This window comes from Festucalex cinctus, chromosome 20 (assembly GCF_051991245.1).
Source record: "Festucalex cinctus isolate MCC-2025b chromosome 20, RoL_Fcin_1.0, whole genome shotgun sequence".
NCBI classification, from domain to species: Eukaryota; Metazoa; Chordata; class Actinopteri; order Syngnathiformes; family Syngnathidae; genus Festucalex; species Festucalex cinctus.
This window is the reverse complement of record NC_135430.1, coordinates 14,703,493-14,722,742: the sequence shown is the minus strand read 5'-3', so window position 1 is coordinate 14,722,742 and position 19,250 is coordinate 14,703,493. Positions and strand designations below refer to the sequence as shown.

At 36.5% G+C, this 19,250-nt stretch overlaps 2 protein-coding genes across 5 annotated transcripts in view; one reads left to right on the top strand and one right to left on the bottom strand.

Moving 5' to 3' along the window:
• LOC144009777 (uncharacterized) overlaps window positions 1-19,250 on the bottom strand; it is a 105,743-nt gene that overhangs the window by 33,167 nt on the left and 53,326 nt on the right. For 2 of the 3 annotated variants that reach the window (XM_077509651.1, XM_077509652.1), the window contains exon 4: window positions 9,010-9,128. The gene's annotated coding sequence lies outside the window, so the exon portion shown is untranslated. Of the gene's footprint in view, window positions 1-4,634; window positions 4,730-9,009; window positions 9,129-19,250 lie in introns of those variants that run through there. The other variant, XM_077509653.1, reaches the window with a different exon arrangement.
• LOC144009771 (cysteine-rich secretory protein LCCL domain-containing 1-like) lies at window positions 445-17,526 on the top strand. Of its 2 annotated transcripts, none has more exons than XM_077509646.1 (15): window positions 445-665; window positions 809-1,159; window positions 9,019-9,137; window positions 10,672-10,804; window positions 10,907-10,968; window positions 11,906-12,006; window positions 12,105-12,293; window positions 13,440-13,500; window positions 13,597-13,663; window positions 13,762-13,892; window positions 15,035-15,078; window positions 15,154-15,226; window positions 15,299-15,374; window positions 15,450-15,583; window positions 17,050-17,526. In XM_077509646.1, the coding sequence occupies exons 2-15, from the start codon at window positions 884-886 to the stop codon at window positions 17,099-17,101; spliced, it is 1,518 nt and encodes a 505-aa protein (XP_077365772.1). In that variant the 5' UTR covers window positions 445-665; window positions 809-883; the 3' UTR covers window positions 17,102-17,526. The 2 variants fall into 2 exon arrangements, with proteins under 2 accessions (XP_077365772.1, XP_077365771.1); XM_077509645.1 differs by having other exon boundaries at window positions 10,907-11,022.

Sequence of the window (19,250 nt, the reverse complement as noted above, 5' to 3'; positions counted from 1 at the left end):
TGAATTAATGGCTAAACCAAAGGCTTCAATGTAGTTAGCACAAAACAAGATATATCCATTCGATGAAATGCCATTTGACTAATATAACATCCAACCGCACAACAACTTTTAGGCGTGATTTTCTGGGGACGTTGCATTGCGGAAATATCACAAATGCCCGGATGTTGAGAATTGTTGACACCATTCACTACATACAAATAAGTCGTCTAAATCAATGAACTTCTTATATTAATACAAATTTGACAAAAAAAAAATAAAAAATTCTATTACAAATACGTGTGAATAATTTGTTAGAATACATAACAATTCGAAGAAGTTCAAGGCAGATATAAAAATAAAAAAATAAAAAAATAAACTGTTCCAGCCACTTGGCAGTGCGCTGGAGGGGCGTGGCCAGAGGCAGCAGCATGCCGGAGAGCTGCTGAGCGGAGGATAAAATGTTAAGCGATGCTTGAGGAGGCTTTGGTGCAAAAACCTCGAAGACTCAAGAAAGTGAAGAAAAGGGGCAACCAAACTTCGGCGCGTGTGTCACTCTTGACTCCCACCTGAGCTCTTCACGTCATTCAAACTTTTCAAGGCGGATTTTAGAACTAGATACAGCCGCTAACTGCTTGTTGCACACTGCCAGGATTTCATTCAGTGGACTGCAATTGAATCCATTTAAGGTACGTTTATATGAATAACAGTCATTGGTTCATTACATTCTTGAAAAACTATCACTGGCTCAACTTTTCTCACAGTGAAGGCAAAATGTCTTTATGACATAGTTATTTCAGAAAGCATACTGTTATTTTTGTTTCCTTGCCAGGTCAAATAATCCAATGCTGAGGAGTGTATCTCCATCCTAACACCACATCCATCTGCGGGGGGTGTGCATAAAAAAATGAGACTGGCGTCACCAAACCGGCTGTCCCTGCTGCCGCCGCTGCTACAACTGCTGCTGTCGCTCACCCAGAGGGCCGTTTCCATGGCGACGCATCCCAACTCCACCGGCTGGCAGCAGATTCTGGACAAGTACCTGGATGAGGATGGCGACTGGTGGGAGGCCAAGCAAAGGGGGAGGAGGGCGATCACTGACAGTGACGCCCAGCTCATACTGGACCTGCACAACAAACTCCGGGGTCAGGTGTACCCCCAAGCATCCAACATGGAGTACATGGTGAGTGGATTTATCCTTCTCCTCCATTTTTGTTGTTTGTTAGCATGTCTAATTCCTCAAAAAGGTGCTAACACCTTACAGTGGGGATTTCAAGCATGCCAAGCAGATACTATATGGGGCAGAGACGTTAAATATAAATAGGAGTGTTTTGCCACCATCTTGTGGCATCTTTCTACCAAGGAACACATTTAAAGTGAGTAGAGGAGCTTCATTTAGACACAAGTAGTGCTTTGCTGCCTTCTAGCGATATCTTGCTGCCAACAAACACTGTGGAAGTGAGTTTAGGAGCTTCATTGAGACAAAAGTAGTGCTTTGCCCCCTTTTCCTAGCATTTTGTGCCAAGGAACCCTGTGGAAGTGAGCTGAGGAGTTTCATTTAGACACAAGTAGTGCTTTGCTGCCTACTAGCGATATCTTGCTGCCAACAAACACTGTGGAAGTGAGTTTAGGAGCTTCATTGAGACAAAAGTAGTGCTTTGCCCCCTTTTCCTAGCATTTTGTGCCAAGGAACCCTGTGGAAGTGAGCTGAGGAGTTTCATTTAGACACAAGTAGTGCTTTGCTGCCTACTAGCGATATCTTGCTGCCAACAAACACTGTGGAAGTGAGTTTAGGAGCTTCATTTAGACAAAAGTAGTGCTTTGCCCCCTTTTCCTAGCATTTTGTGCCAAGGAACCCTGTGGAAGTGAGCTGAGGAGTTTCATTTAGACACAAGTAGTGCTTTGCTGCCTTCTAGCGATATCTTGCTGCCAACAAACACTGTGGAAGTGAGTTTAGGAGCTTCATTGAGACAAAAGTAGTGCTTTGCCCCCTTTTCCTAGCATTTTGTGACAAGGAACCCTGTGGAAGTGAGCTGAGGAGTTTCATTTAGACACAAGTAGTGCTTTGCTGCCTTCTAGCGATATCTTGCTGCCAACAAACACTGTGGAAGTGAGTTTAGGAGCTTCATTGAGACAAAAGTAGTGCTTTGCCCCCTTTTCCTAGCATTTTGTGCCAAGGAACCTGTGGAAGTGAGCTGAGGAGTTTCATTTAGACACAAGTAGTGCTTTGCTGCCTTCTAGCGATATCTTGCTGCCAACAAACACTGTGGAAGTGAGTTTAGGAGCTTCATTGAGACAAAAGTAGTGCTTTGCCCCCTTTTCCTAGCATTTTGTGCCAAGGAACCCTGTGGAAGTGAGCTGAGGAGTTTCATTTAGACACAAGTAGTGCTTTGCTGCCTTCTAGCGATATCTTGCTGCCAACAAACACTGTGGAAGTGAGTTTAGGAGCTTCATTTAGACAAAAGTAGTGCTTTGCCCCCTTTTCCTAGCATTTTGTGACAAGGAACCCTGTGGAAGTGAGCTGAGGAGTTTCATTTAGACACAAAGCAGTGCTTTGATGCCTTTTTCGTGGCCATTTTTGCCAAGGAGCACGGAGGGGGCTTCATTTAGACACAAGTAGTGCCTTGCCTCCTTCTTGTAAATGGTAAATGGTACTTCATTTTATATAGTGTGGCATCTTGCTGCCAATTAACACAGTGGATGTAAGTTGAGAGGCTTCATTTAGACCAGCGGTGTCTAAACTACGGCCCGGGGGCCATTTGCGGCCTGCCGTCCATTTTTTAGTGGTCCGCAACGTGCTAAAAATGGCATTTGACTCAGTTCAAATAAAATAAAAACAAAAATGTTTGGAGATGGTCAAAGTAAGAAGGGAAGGTGTCAAAAACACAGGAGCTATTAAAGGTTATTTTAGTTAACTAATGAAAAAAACAAAATTCAAAAAAACAATTTCGTTAACGAAATAAAACAAAAGCGAAGATGCTTTTTTAAAAACAAAAACTAACTGAAACTTCATTTTATGTTTACAAAACTAAAATAAAACTATAATAATATCAAAAATGTCCTTCGTTTTAGTCTTTGGTAATTAATTTCATGCATGAGCTTTTGGGGATGATATTAAATGTGACTTTTAGTAGATTTATTTTGATATCAACTAGAATAATGACGTTGCGCCCATGGTGTTTTTTAAATGTTGCGCACGAGTAATACACACGAAAAAAAAAAAAAAAACTAATACTGAAACTAAACTAAAACTAAGCATTTATTAAAGAACTAAAACTAATAAAAAAAACTTCCAGAACCACCCTGAAAAAGAATTAAAACTGAATTAAAAAAAAAAAAAACTTATACTAAACTAAATATATAACTAAAATATATATATAACTAAATATGCAAAAGCACAAATAAATTATTTGTACAATTTTTAGGACTAAACACAATTTCTCTTCATAACATTATGTGGCCCTTGCATCCTTCTGATTTTCTGTATGTGGCCCTCAAATGAAAAAGTTTGGACACCCCTGGTATATAGGCTAATGCTCCTCATGTGTGCGCGTGTACTACACAACCTGCAAGATCACTTTTCCACCATGCAATTAGCATCAAGAGCACGGCACCCCCGGCTTGTTTTACCAGCTGTCTCACCCCTACCGAACACACACACACAAACCGCACGCCTCCTCCAAAGTCAAGTGCTCCACGCTCGGCCATCTGGAACGCTTGCAAACACGCTACATGTGTAGCTGCCGCCTGACCGCCGCCGTCAATGGCCACCAGCGGGACCGGGGGCCCGTTAAAAATCAATACAGCGTCCAGGAAGTAATGACTTTTTTTTTTTATGTCTCACTTAAAGTGCTACGGAACAAAAGGCAGTATTATTCCACGGTGAAGGAAAATAAACAGTTCCTGCTGGGGGCAATTGCTGGACTATGTAATTGTATAATTGAGAGTTTGGATTTGAGGACCCAGTGTGTGTGTGTGAACGAGTTGGAGCTTGGCAGGCTTCTTGGTGAAGCACACTCTTGTGGAGAAATGCTGAGCCAGCAGCCAGCAGTGCGTGGCTCTTTTCTACTGTCTCCCGTTACAGTTGGCTGTTTTTTTTTTCCCCTTCTTTTCTTTGCTCGTTTTTTTTCCCTTCTCAACATTCAGGGGCACCCAGGGGTGAATTACGGGGAGGCGAGCAACAAAAGGACGTGAGGTTGGCAAAGAATAGGTAAACAGAAACAGCTCTAAAGATGATATACACAGATTTGGAAAAATTGAAAGGTGAGAGGGTTTCAAAGATTTGAAAGGCAGATGAGAAAGGTTGAATAATCAAGTGAGGTGAGGGAAAAGTTAAAAAACAAAAACACAATAGATTCTGGGAAGAAACGGAAAATCAAACTACGTCTTGTGGTGTTTTGTCAGTAAATCTCAGGAATGAAATATAATTATATGCATATTATTGCACCATTTTATTTGTGAACATGTTCACATCGTGTGTTTATAACAGCACAGATCAAAAATCAGATTACTCCCAGCCGTCATTTTGGTGGAACAGTGGATAAAAATGTAATAAACAAACTTAGCCACTAGGTAACTAGGTACAGTACACTTAAGCAGGCACTCAGACATTCTATTTCTAAAACTTGGTCAACCAATTCTGGTTCTACTTTTGGACAGTCATTGGTGCATTTGCGGACATGGCAATAAACGCTTTTTTTTCTTCTTTTTTTTTCTGCTCACTCGTGAAACCAGAGCTGCCCAAGATATTGCGCTGCCATTTGAGGGGAAAAAAAAAAATAAAAAATAGTTGACGTCAATTAACGTTAATGGCAATACTTGTTGGGATTTCCGTTAACGTCACTTAACGTCAACGGCAGATAAAGAGTTAAGCTGTACAGAGCAGAGAGGACGACAGCGACATCATTCATTCATAAAGTACAAATTATTGGTGAGATCATTTATTAAGAATATATTTTCAGAGGTTGACGTAGGCATACAGTATGCATCTGGCATGTAAAAATGCTGCCCCCCACCTCCCCCTATGCCAAAACGAGACACCCTACACTTACTAATATATATATATTTTTAGTTGTATATATTATTGGCCTAGAAGTGTTTTTATACAAATTGTTACTATAATTGTGACTTTAGTATGACGTTAGCGTTGAGATTTTACACTACGAAGGGTTCTGACTTGCGTACAATTTTCCGTTGTACGACAAACATTGTAAATTGAGGACCCCCATGTAATTGGATGGGAAGAAAAATGGCATTAAAGAATACTTAAAGTACTTTGGAATCAATTTCTTGCCCACAGATACTTTAGCAGTGGTACGAACTGTCACATTGTAATTCCGAAGATGACACAGTTACCGCCATATTGTTCGGAAGACGGAAAACAGAACTGAACTATACTTTGTGTTTTCACAAATCAGTACAAGGTCGTTATGGAACATTTAGTTCTGAGCTATTTACAAAAGCATTAAAAAATTATTTTATTTTGAAAATTTACTCTCGCTCTTGCCAGTACGTATGTCTTTACCGCTCCACCATGTTTGCCTCATTTATAATGCCGGGTAAATTAATCCCCCAAGCCAAGCACACCCAAAGTAATTAAAAAAAAAAAAATCTCTATAGAGTTTCTTGAAAAAGCCAAAATACTGCCAACATAAAGAATCTGAATTTAAATGAAAATACCAGAAGTACAGTTAAATAAGAAGTAATTCACATATTCCAAGCCTGTTTTTTTTGCCATGTATTTAAAGTATTTTGCATGGGTTGTGGCTGGTCTGGAGCGAAATGGAAATGCAAAGTAAATCAATTCACTCCGAACGTCCAGCAGTGCGCATTGTGGTTGTCTAATTGAAAGTGGCTCTGCTTGTTTCCTGACTTCCTTTTTTGGCCTGTGTTGTTGGAGTGCTGTCACCTCTCAGGAAAGCTCACAGCGCCACTCTACTGGAAGACTTCATGTGCCTCCACCCTACCAGCACACTTGTGCATGCTGATGCAAATCCAAACGTCCCTCTCACACATACACACACACGCATCCATCCGTCAGTCTGCCAGCTGTGTTATCGTCCGTTTTGGTATTAAACCAGAACCCGACTGACCCTCTGTGGCGATCACCTCCGAGACTTTAAGATAACATCAATTGAAATCGCCACATTTCCCCCTCCCGCTTTTCCCGCTCACTCTCTACGTCGTCATCTCCCTCTCTCTTATCCCTGTGGCTTCGTTCCCATTCTGTCATTATACAACACAGAAGGAACAAAATATTCCTCTGGATAACCGAGAGTTCACAATCTTTAGTGATCCAAAAATCCTAGGTTGGGGACAGCCCTTGTGACTCTGACATTTGCCTTTCTTTTTGGTACAATTATTATTTTTTTTAAATATAAAAAAAAAGCAAAAAAAAAGACCCCCAAAAGATGTGTTCCTTTTAAATATTGTGAACATGACGACGACGATATTGTGGCAGTTTTAATATCACAATATCACGATATTGCCCTAATCGGGACATCGCTATTACTAATGCACCAATTGACAGAAAGACGTTTGTACTATTTTTGCAGTATTGGTACTTCTGGGAAGGTCGTCTGCGTAAAACTATAATTGGTACTGCATGAAATCCTTAACTCTTTTACTGCCACAGAAAAAAAACAAAAAAAAAACGTTAATATGACAAAGGCTATGATCATTTACATCATCCTTGAAAACATTTCCTCAGATTTTGTCATGTTTCATTGTAATGTCATTCACCGGCAGCCCATTGAAAATCGAATGCTGCCATCTGCTGGCCATAGTTAGTGAGTGTTTTTGATTCCACAACCCATTGACCAGGCAGCGGTGCACTTAGACATTGCACTGCCCATTGATTTAAAAAAAAAAAAAAAGAAGAAAAAAAAAAGAAAAGTAGTTGACATCATTTAACGCTTATGGCGGCATACATTGTGATTTTACTAATCGTTATTAACCGTTTTTGGCGGTCAAAGAGTTAACTGAATCAAAAATCAATGTGAATTGTAAATCGAATCGAATCTGGCCCTTCTGAATTGAATCAAATCAATTTTGGAATTCTGAATCAATACCCACCCCTATTCCAATGAACAAAAATAAATACCTTCAGTAAATTAAAACTACATTTAAGATCTTTTTCAATATGGCTACCTCCAGATCCAAAAACAAGTAAAGGAGGTAACTCCCAAAATTGTTAAATTTCTAATCTAAATCTCATTACCTCTACAGATGATTCTGTGATTTGCTCTGCAAGCTTGATTGTACGCTGAATCACGAGCTAGCATTTTCAATATTGTGCCATTAGCACAAAGTGACATCGCACACGGGCGCCGATTCGCGACGGAGGTCATTTGGGAACATAGATAAAGTTTCTGCTCAACAAATGAGCTTCATAACTGTCATAGATACTGCAGAGCAATGCATCAGCGTTTCAACTATAAAATGTATTTATTGAACTACATGACAGAATTCAGGGTGGAGCCTTAAAAAAAAAAAAAAAAAAAAAAAAGTCTCTTTAATGTCACATGTAAAGACATTTGTAATTAATGTTTGCATCGGAGCAGAATATTTCAGTCTTTGGATTCGATTTCAGCATTTTACTTCCTTGTGTGAAATGTGAAACCTAATTTGAACTCTCTTGCACATACACATGCGCACGCAGACACATACACATCTACATAAAAACTAATTGACTCTTCCAACCGGTGAAGAGATTGAAGGTGAGAGTGAAGGTGTGCCATTAAAATGTAGAATATGGTGTCCTTCAGAGAAAATGTTGTACATCTGGCGTGAGTGGAACATTTTCTATGGTCGAATATAGGTCAGCGTGGAAGGAGGACACTTTTAGCATTCCCCCCAAAAAAAGCCTCAAATTGGAATATGAGTCACCGCAGAGATGATTTTTCAATTTTCAGAGTCGAATCTTTACCACAAACATATGGTAGGTATTACTTAAATGTATTTTTTATAGAATGTAACTGCATATTAGGAGAAAAGACAAGTCAGCTGAGTAGTGATGAATACGTCCAACTGTGAAGCATTAATAGTTTCATAGTAGATGACAAAAACTTTTTTGGGATGTTTAACTCATTCACTGCCATTGACGGAAAAATACGTCAAATGATACATTTTTTGCTGGGCTGGCAGTGAATGTGTTAATAAAATCCCTGCAGTATAATCCTATCCATCCTTCCATTTTATGTACTGCTTGTTCACATTAAGGTCGCAGGCAAACTGGAGCCTAACCCAGCAAATTTTAGGCGAGAGATGAGGGACTCCCGTTGTTCTGACTATTTTTGTTTTGTTTTGTTTTTTGAGAGTTTTTTTTCCCAGTGTTTTTTTTTTTTAAATATTTTTTTTTCTGTTTGACTGAATATTTGTTTTTGAGTAATTTTTTTTAAAATGTTTTTTTAAAATAATATTTTTTCAGTTTTACTGAATATTTTTTTCTATAAGTTGGTGCTCTGTTTTTTGGAATAATTTTTTTTCTGTATTTTGGAATAATTTGTTTTCTGTTTCTTATATATATATATATATATATATATATATATATATATATATATATATATATATATATATATATATATATATATATATATATATTTTTTTTTTCTCCCTGTTTTTCTGAATAATTTTTCCTCCTGCTTTTTTTTTCTTAATAATTTATCCCCTGTTTTTCTGAATATTTTTTTATGACAGAAAAAAAAATTCAGTAAAACAGAAAAAAATACAGAAAAACAACAAAAAAAAACCTAAAAAAAACAAAGCTCCCCCAAAAAATAGTCAGAAAAACAGGAGATTTTTTTTCTGCAACATGCTTCCGTACCTAAGAGTGACAATTAGAGGAACATAGCGCTGCATAACAACTACAAATATCACAATGGACATAGCAACTGACAATATCAACATCATAACAACACAATGACCCAACCCAAAACACAATCATAACACCAAGTGTGCTTGCTTCAAACTGGTTATTTGTCACCCCTCGTTTACCATAAAACAAATAACTGTATATACTGTAATATTTCCTACCTTGTGCAGGAATGGGACACCGAGCTGGAGCGCACGGCCGAGGAGTGGGCCGAGACGTGCCTGTGGGAGCACGGTCCTGCAGGCTTACTGCCACAGATCGGACAGAATCTGGGAGCTCACTGGGGGAGGTAAACATCAAAACTCATCAATATACAATCAACTCCAATAACTTAGTAAATAAAGGAACACATCATCAAATGAAGTATGTTCGAATCAAATGACTGCATTTGATCGTTTTTAATCCCGAAATCGGCGGGAGAGCCAAGTTTTAATTGGATAGGGAAGATGTTGCTGGCAATGTGTGTTTTCTTTCCTCAAGGGTGGAGAAGCAAAAAACTGTCATGGCTTCTGCAGGAGTGTTGTCTGTGTGCGCTCGTTGGCAGCTAAACACTCAACTCCCACGACAGCGAATTAACTGTTTTGTGGAGTTGGAACGGGCAGCGCACACTACACACAAACTAGCTGTCTTTTTTTTTCTTTTTTTTTGCCAACAATCATCAATTTCCCCCAAAAAGCTGCAGCATTAACCTCCATCTATTAATGTTGTGTACATGTTGTGTATGCACACTTACTGTAAGTCCATGACAGCCATAGCTCAAATATTCGGCGCTCAACCTGATTGTCCCTTTTGTAAACCACCTGTATCTCGTTAAATCAGTGGTGTCCAAACTACGGCCCGGGGGCCATTTGTGACCCGCCGTCCATTTTTCAGTGGCCCGCTATGCTATGCTAAAAATGTCATTTGACTCAGTTCAAATAAAATAAACAAAACAAAAATGTTTGTATGTTAGTTTGTATGTTTATATTAAAAAATTACCATAATCATAAAAAATAAAAGATTCTTAATACTAATTGAGTTATTTAAATTTATGTCTTTGAACCTTTTTAAATTTTAAAATATAATTTAATACATTTTATTTCATCCAAAATGAACTTTCATAATTATAGTGACTCAATTTTATTTGTCTTAATATTTTTTTGTTTTGTACTAGAAAAAAAAAATCGTCCAACTACACGGTGCACATGCTGCACTCCAACTTCAAGTTTTTGCCAACATAAATAAATTAATATATATTATTACAAATATATATTATTATTATTTATTATGTTTGGTCCAAAAGGAACTTAGATAATTATAGTGTTTCTATTTTTTTAATTGGTCTTAATATGTTTAAATGCTTAAACATTTTCTTGCTTTGTACCAAAAAAAATAAATTTTGATTTCAATTATTGCTGAAATAATTGTGACTATCATTTTTTCCATAATCAAGCAGCCTTAACTTGTATGCAGTTATTGCTTTCCCCAAAATTATCAGAGTAATAGTTTTTTTTTTTTTTTTTTCTGTAACCATTTGTCTTCCACTAATTCCAATCCCATCACTTCAAACATAATTTTTCATTTGCGCAAAACATGGTGGCCTCCATTCACCACCAATTTCAACCTGTAAAAATATCAAAGATAATTTCAAATTGCTAGTCCCATGTTGTCTGTCACCTCCCATGCCTACTACATGCCTCCAGACACAAGCACTATAAGGAAATGGAGTTTACCTTCCTCTGCATTAACTATAAAGACGCTTGAATAGAAAGCAATACAGTGCCGCTGAATATGATATTTCATGTTGTGGTAGAATATTAAATACCTCCTCTCATTCCCTGCAGGTATCGCCCCCCCACCTTCCATGTCCAAGCCTGGTATGATGAAGTGAAATACTACTCTTTTCCTTATCCCCAGGAGTGCAACCCCTACTGCCCATTCCGATGTTCTGGCCCAGTTTGCACGCATTACACCCAGGTGCAGCTGGACCCAAACCACATTTGCAGGATATTGGAGCCTTTATTATTTTTATTAAAGACATATATCTATTTTTTTTGTTTAATGCTGTGTGTTTTGCAGCTGGTGTGGGCCACCAGCAGTCGAATTGGCTGCGCAGTCAACTTGTGCTACAACATGAATGTGTGGGGTCAGATTTGGGCCAAGGCTGTGTACCTTGTGTGCAACTATTCACCAAAGTAAGTCTAAAACAAGAACAAAATGGTGGCATATATGGGAGGACCAAAACTGCCAAAATTAAAAATAAATATTAAAATAAATAAATGACTACAAGTAAAAATATAAATATAATTAAAAAATGAAATACAAAAACTAAATATAAATGGAAATGAAAACAAAATATATAATTATATATAGCCCTAAATAAGCGTAAAAATAAGCACAAAAATAAAAAACGAGATTCAAAAAATAAAAATAAATGTTAAAATAAATAAATGACTAAAAGTAAAAATATAAATATAATTAAAAAATGAAATACAAGAATTAAATATAAATGAAAATAAAAACAACAAAATATATAATTATATGTAGCCTTAATAAACGTAAAAATAAACAAAAATAAAAAAGAGAGATTCAAAAAATAAATAAATAAAAGTTAAAATAAATAAAAAAAATAAATATATAAATAGAATTAAATATCAATCAAATAAAAATGCTCTGCTTTCACATTTATTTCATGCTGCAGATGCTCTGTCAGGTCAAAATGTTATTCAAATGGGGGCGGGATCTATAAGCGTGTCTTGGGTTGGGCTCCGCCGTTGCAAATATTTTTGGATTTATTTCGACATGTATTCATTTATTATTTTTTTTATTTAAAATTTATATATATATATATAAATATATATATATATATATATATATATTTGTTTTTATTTCCATTTATATTTATTTATTGTATTTAATTTTTTTATTATAATTTTATATGAGTTTTTATTTTCACTTTTAGTTATTTTTTTATTTAGTCATTTATTTATTTTTAATTTTGGAAGTTTTGGTCTTCCATAGCCTGAGAGCGTCAAGGTAAAAATTGTTTTTTTTTTGTCTGTTGTGTGTCTTAAACAGGGGAAACTGGTGGGGCCATGCACCTTACAAACACGGGGCCCCTTGTTCCGCATGCCCTCCCAGTTACGGAGGCGGCTGCAAGGATAACCTCTGTTATAAAGGTTTGTGTAAGCGCGTCTCAATCTCTGTCAATCCGAAGGAGAATACTGACAAAATGTTTGCTGTATTGATGCGATGTTTTGTGATGTTTTATTCAAAGGCCACAGTGACCGCCTTCCTCCGGAGGAACCAGAGGAAAACAACTTTATCGAGCCGGAGGCCCCCCGTACCCCGCAGAAGATCCGGCCTCGGGTTTCAAAGCCTGACATTCTCAGTTCTCCTGCTCCTGCTACCAAGCCCCCCACAGTTGACCTGCCAAAGAATGAAGTGGTCAACACACAGCAGATGTGTAAGCTGCCATTTGACTGTTTATTCTGGGGCCCGTTTCATCCAAAAAAAAAAAAAAAAAAAAAAAGCCTTGGGAGGTGCTCATAGTGGCGGTCAAGTATCGTTACGAAATTGGGTCAAAATCAAAACATTTAGTGCTGAGCGAGCAATAATGACTTACAAGCACAAATTGGGCTTTGAGCTCAAATGTTGTTCTTGTAATTAATCCTAAACAGCCTTGATGTTCTGCAGCCTTTATCCGTCAACTTCCTGACTCATCCTGACAGACATAATAATAAAAAAAAGAGAAATAATCGAGTTATGATTTTATGAATCATGATGAGAAGGAAAAAAAAATCAATTCAGTATCAATTAATCAATTTTTTAAACCCAGCCCTATCAGCCCTCTTCATCTATTGGTCGTTTTATAAGCAGCAACTAGAAATAAAAAATTAATATAATCGAAAATTTCCATCAATTTCATGGAATTTTAAGGGAAAATGCCATACTGGGATAAATAGTTTTTTTTTTTTTTTAAATATCTGCCATTGTTTTTTTAATTGGATCAAAAATACTAGTAGTTTTAGTACTTGGTATCGGTGTAGGTGTTTACTCAAGAATTGAGTACTTGTGGTCTCGAACATCCCTAATTTTATATATATATATATATATATATATATATATATATATACATATATATATATATATATATATATATATATATATATATATATATACCTATATATATATATCTATCTATATATATATATATATATATACCTATATATATATATCTATCTATATATATATATATATATATATATATATATATATATATATATATATATATATATATATATATATATATATATATATATAGATATAGATATAGATTATACATAGAACATATGTTTGATATGTGTCTTTATTATTATATTTTTGACAGCGATAAATATACAAATTTAAAGCATTATGACCGGATGTATCAAATATGACACATATCAAAAATCATGTGGAAGTTGATTTCCCCCAAAATGTTTTTGTTTATTTGTTCAAAAGGAACAACTGGTCGCTTTTTTTTTTTTTCATCCGCTTCAAGTCAGCTGAATGTTTCATGTTGGTTCATGTAAGCGCAATCAAAACTCCTTTCTTTGCACCTGTCTTGCAGCTCAGCTCGTGTCCTGTGACACCAAGCTTCGAGATCAGTGTAAAGGAACGACGTGTAATAGGTAAGGATAAAACTGTAATGGCACCAAGTAAAACAATCTTTTCAAGCAGAGGTAGGAAAAAGTTACGTTTGTTTTGGTTGTTTTTCATATCCACAGGTATGAATGCCCTGCAGGATCCTTAGATGGTACTGGCAAAGTAGTTGGGACAGTTTACTACGAAATGGTGAGCAACACACAGCGGGAGTTATCACTTCCTTGTACAGTTATCATAAAACTGCCAGCTAACATTCACGTCTTGTTGATGTCATTTTATTTCTGCAGCAATCAAGCGTGTGCCGCGCCGGTCTACACGCTGGTGTCATCGATAATGATGGAGGATGGATGGATGTGACGAGACAGGGAAGAAAGGACTTTTTCATTAAGTCTAACAAGAATGGAGTCCAGTCACTGGGGTGAGACGTGTTGGGGGAAAAAAAATAGCACTTATATTTCCATAAAGTGTCTACTCAATATGTCTTCTCAAAATGAAGTTTTTTCATTGGCAAAAGCAGGTATGGACAGCTAGCGACCATATAGCTAAGAGGTAGCTATTAGCTATGTTAGCTACTTCCTGGTTCATATATGATGATGGATGGTAATATACTGTGTTTGTTTTTTTTTTTTAACCTTCTTAAGCCTTAGACAGTTTCGTTCATTTAACAGTTACTCATACTGTCAAAATATAATAATTTTTCCACTAGCATTAGAGCCATTTTACCATGTGCCGAAAGGACTGGACTCTTTTCATTAGCAATCTGAGCTATCTTGTGAGAAACATTCAAATATTGTGTTATTATAAATAATTGAAATTTACTTGGAACAAGGCGTCCAAAACTAATCTTGGATAATAGGGATGTAACGATAACGACAATATCGTGATATCATGATATTAAAAGCAGCACATCTTTAAAAAAAATAAAAAAATAAAATCAGGTTGACTTCTATTTGTGCAGTTCTAGCACCCTCTGGTGGCTATTTTTTATTTTTATTTTTAGTGCAGTTTAATTTTTAATAGTCATGTTTTGACCCTTCTATGTTTCAAAACGTTAATGGTGGACGAACTCAACGTGTGCTTGCATTAGCAAGTAAGTGCCTCAATATTTTTTATATATTATATTTTCATATTTTTATAATATTTTTTATTGCTATAATGTCCAAAAGAAAAATATTGCGGGGTTTTTTTTTTTTTAGTATGAGCTCTTTTTTTTTTTTTTTTTGTTTTTTGTTTTTTTACACAATATTGTGACCTTTTTTTAACATCGTCAACCTGCCCACAATATTGTGATAATTATCGTATCATGACCTTCATATCGTGATAATATCGCATCGTGATGTTTGGATATTGTTACATCCCTATTGGATAATGAACCACATTCTGCTTCACAATTTCTCAAGAAGATGTAGCAGTCAAAATGTTCTTTACCAAAACATTTTGAAAATCGGCTGTACAGTTTCATATTAGCATTTGCCAGTCGAAAATGTTTACGCCACATTGGCAGTTCCATTCTTCCGTATAAGTGCAAGATTGTAATGTCACATTTCTCTGTCTGAACAGGAAATACCAGAGTGCTAATTCGTTCACCGTATCCAGAGTAACAGGTATGCTACTAGCTTACAAGTAAGTTATGCTTTAGTCTATTGTAATTGCTCAATTTTTGCTGTCCTGTGTTGCAGTTAAAGCGATCACCTGTGAGACCACAGTCGCACAACTGTGTCCTTACCAAAGGCCCGTCAAGCACTGCCCAAGGTAAAACCTGCCATACCGGCCCCTTCTTGTGAATAATAAGCATCTCACAGGTTTTATGTGTTCCCTTGATAGGCTGTACTGCCCCAGAAACTGTTTAGAAGAGAACTCGCACATATCCAGAGTCATCGGCACCAGAATATACTCTGACGTAAGTATTTTGTGCGTGGTTCATGCACACTGGAGTATACCAGAACCAAATCATGTGTGTTGCTTGTTCCTGTAGAAATCCAGTATCTGTCGAGCGGCGGTTCACGCCGGGGTCATCGGGAACAATGCGGGCGGTTACGTCGACGTGATGCCGGCGGACAAGCGGAAACTCTACATTGCCTCCAGTCAAAATGGCGTCGTCTCAGAAAGGTATTTAATGATGGCCTTGACAAAATGTGTCCATCTTTAATTCATGCCACGGGACGTTTTAGCACATATGGTGAGATCTTAACACCTATAAAGATGGTAGCGCAATCAAAGCAGTCAATGTAGAGCCTTGAAATTAATTAAAAAGGGTTGCTTGGAGAGTGAAAGGAGTCATTTGCATATGGAGCAGAAACTAATGGCTCTCAGGTAAAGTGAGCACTTTCTTTCCCCGCTTCTCCCGTTCGTTAATTTAATCTTTTCGAGATACAGGCGGCTCATAACTTCATGTTGTTCCTATGGGAGAGCGATAAGTATGCCTCTTGCTTAGAATAATTCATTTCTTGGCAATTACAGTAGAGAAAAAACTGAAGTGAATGTTCTGAGAAGCACTGAAAGTTTATCAAAGGAGAGAAATGGCAAAATTCAGACATCTGCTGCTGAAGTCTACTCATATCATGATGCTCCTCTGTTGAGCACAAGTCCCTAAAGGGACATGGATAGAACAAAAAAATAATAATTCTTGAAAATCTTTTGCAAGAAAATGTAAAGAAAATGTTTCATTCTTTTAATAACTTCCAGGTCAATTTGGCCTACTGACCAGATTTTAAATGATGGAGCACATTGACTTTTAGGAGAGGGTAATAGATTTTTTCTTTGAGCTTGACCTGAATGATGAAGACTTTGAATTCATGCTTGCCAGTAAACACAATTTCCTATAGAGTATCTAAACAGAAAGTGTAAGTTAAAGAGACTTTTAGGTTTCGTAAAAATTTGTGTCGGAGAGAAAACTATTATTATTATTATTATTATTATTATTATTACTACTACTATCATTATTGTCATCAAGATTTGTCATCATCACCATCATCATGATTTTTATTATTAGTACCATCATTATTGTAGTGGTTATAGTTGTAGTTGTAGCAGTTGTAGCAGTTGTAGTTGTAGCAGTTGTAGTTGTTGTAGTTGTAGTTGTTGTAGTTGTAGTTGTAGTTGTAGTTGCTGTAGTAGTTGTAGTTGTAGTGGTTGTAGTAGTTGTTGTAGTTATAGTTGTTGTAGTTGTAGTAGTAGATGTAGTTGTAGCTGTTGTAGTTGTAGTAGTTGTAGTAGCTGTAGTTGTTGTAGTAGTTGTAGTTGTAGTTGTTGTTATTATTATTATTATTAGCCGTACGGTCAGGGTTTGCTAGGGAGGCAGTGCCGCCCTGACCCCTCCCCTGCATATGAACTGTAATAAATAAATAAATAATAGTAAAATAGCAATTCCACTCTAAAACTGAATGTTTGAAATGACAGTATTCCGGTTATGCGTCATGGAACAAAACAAATGAGGTTGGATTTGAGCCTTTTCCGATTCTAGCTACAAATCGTATCTGATCTCAAGACAGTTGGAGTCGATCTATTTACTTCCTATCTATTGGTGTCGCCACATTGACTCTTCTCTTTGTCTCTTTTTTTTCTTCCCCAACCAGTCTTCAGAATCCTCCCGGCGGGAAGGCGTTTCGGGTGTTCGCCGTGATTTGAGTGACTCCCACTTGCGCACATCAATAAGGGGCAACGTGCCCCGACAAAGAGCGCACTCTGCCTTGTGAATCGGCGCTAATCAAAGCCTGTTGTCACAGTCGGTTGCTGATACGTTTCTTGCCTTCGCCATACTGGCGGGGGTTAGAGGTTGTTGCTATGACGACGTAAACAAAACACTTGACACTTACACGAGGAGAAGCTGTGTGAACACACCCGCCCACAAATTTGGTCAGCTTTTGTGGGAAATGATTATCAACTGTAAATGTATGAAAGCATGAATGGTTTGCTTAGATTGTGTTGTTTTGTATATATTATAACATTTTCATTATTTCTCTGAGTTTTTAATAGCTTTCTCTAAAATGGTATTTTTATTAAACAAAAAACACTATCAAATGTATAATTAAATAAAAGATGTATATAAATGATATATCATTATAGTGGCATTTATATTATTTTGCTTGTGTGGCACATTTTTATTGGTGCTCTCGAGATTTTTTTTAAATGTGTTTGGAAATTTTTTAAATCTATTTTTATATGATCGTGCTATTGATATATGATGATGGATCGGTATGGTGTATAAAAAAAATACTGCTTTATGTTGTGATATATTTGAAAATTTACAGCGCTTTTCCTGCTGGCAGGAAGTACATAGTCAACCTTGAGAGTGAGTTATTCAAAACCTATATTATTTGTTTTTGAATATTTTATATTATATATCTCCACCCACCTGGATTGGCTGGCAACCAGTTCAGGGTGTACCCAAAGCCAGCTGGGAAAGGCTCCAGCACCCCCGAGACCCAAGTGAGGAAAAGCGGTTAAGAAAATGGATGGATATCTCCACCCACCCACAAAAGCTATTTTGCGGTCATATCTCTAACAATGATTATGTAACAGTTTTATATTGTACATTACGGACATACTGTACATATCTTCATCACAATTTTACTTGTGTTTGTCATATGCAGTATATTTCCTACCTCAGGTTATTGGGAAAAATCTTTTTTGCAATAAAATATTACAACTCTCCAAATAATATTTGCTGTTGATTATTTATTTACTCCCAGCCATTTTTACAGAAGCAATTCCCTTCACTCCCGGCTGATTTACTGGATTTTGATCAATTTTGCAAGGCCTACAGAATATTGTATTCTATTGCTATTAAAACATGGAACCGACCAAACGAAAGATTAAAGTATTTTCTTTCTTCAGGAAAAAAAATATGTTTCTATCTATTTCCGTTTTTCAGCAATTAGCATTAGAATATAGCTAAGTTTCATCAATTTTCACAAATCTATTTAGAATTGGGAGTAATTGAGCTTTTTTTTTTTTTTTCCCCAACATGGTCCTGGTTGATCACCTTTACTCTGATGCCACCTGCTTTCTGCTTGTGTAATAACAACCATTTCTTCAATCCTTCTTTGCAGTTGAGAGGCTGTATCAAAGCCTTCTGTATGCTCTAGCATTAAAAAACAAAACAAAAAAAAACACTGAAAACATTTAAAATAGAACGTATTTATACGTTTTTGGGAGCAAATGAGTTAAGCTTGATGATGACTAAATTTATTTTATTGTTTTATGCATTTTATGCACACTTTTTAAATACATAAATGGATAAATTAATCACTTTTGGAAAAAAAAAATAAAAAATCTTGGGTAACAACAACTTGGCTTAATCCTTACAATTCTAATTACCAACACAGTTAATTTAAGGTAGCTGTGGTACATTAATTGATGGGGTCCCCAACCACCAGGCTGCGGAATAGACCGTATCGTGTCACAAAGGGAGAGTTAAAAAAAAAAAAAAAAAACATTTTATTGATCATCAGAGTCTAAAATGGGTGCCTATGCCTCTGTCAAACCTCATCTCTATATTTTGCACAGAAAAAAAGTCAACACAAGCTAAAAAATAAATAAATAAATAAATAAAAACGCCTCATGATGCATGCATCTCAGCTGTATGCACAACATGCACTGTATACAGTACAGCCAATGTTAGCCAAGCCACGTTGGTAGCATGATATACTCTATTAATGTTGGCATGTCGCCAAATGCGAAATGCTACCGCTTTGATGTTTATATTTGAATGTGCAATGAATGTATGCAGGCCTACTGTATGTGGCAACTGTCTTGTAAATTAAACAATAAAGTG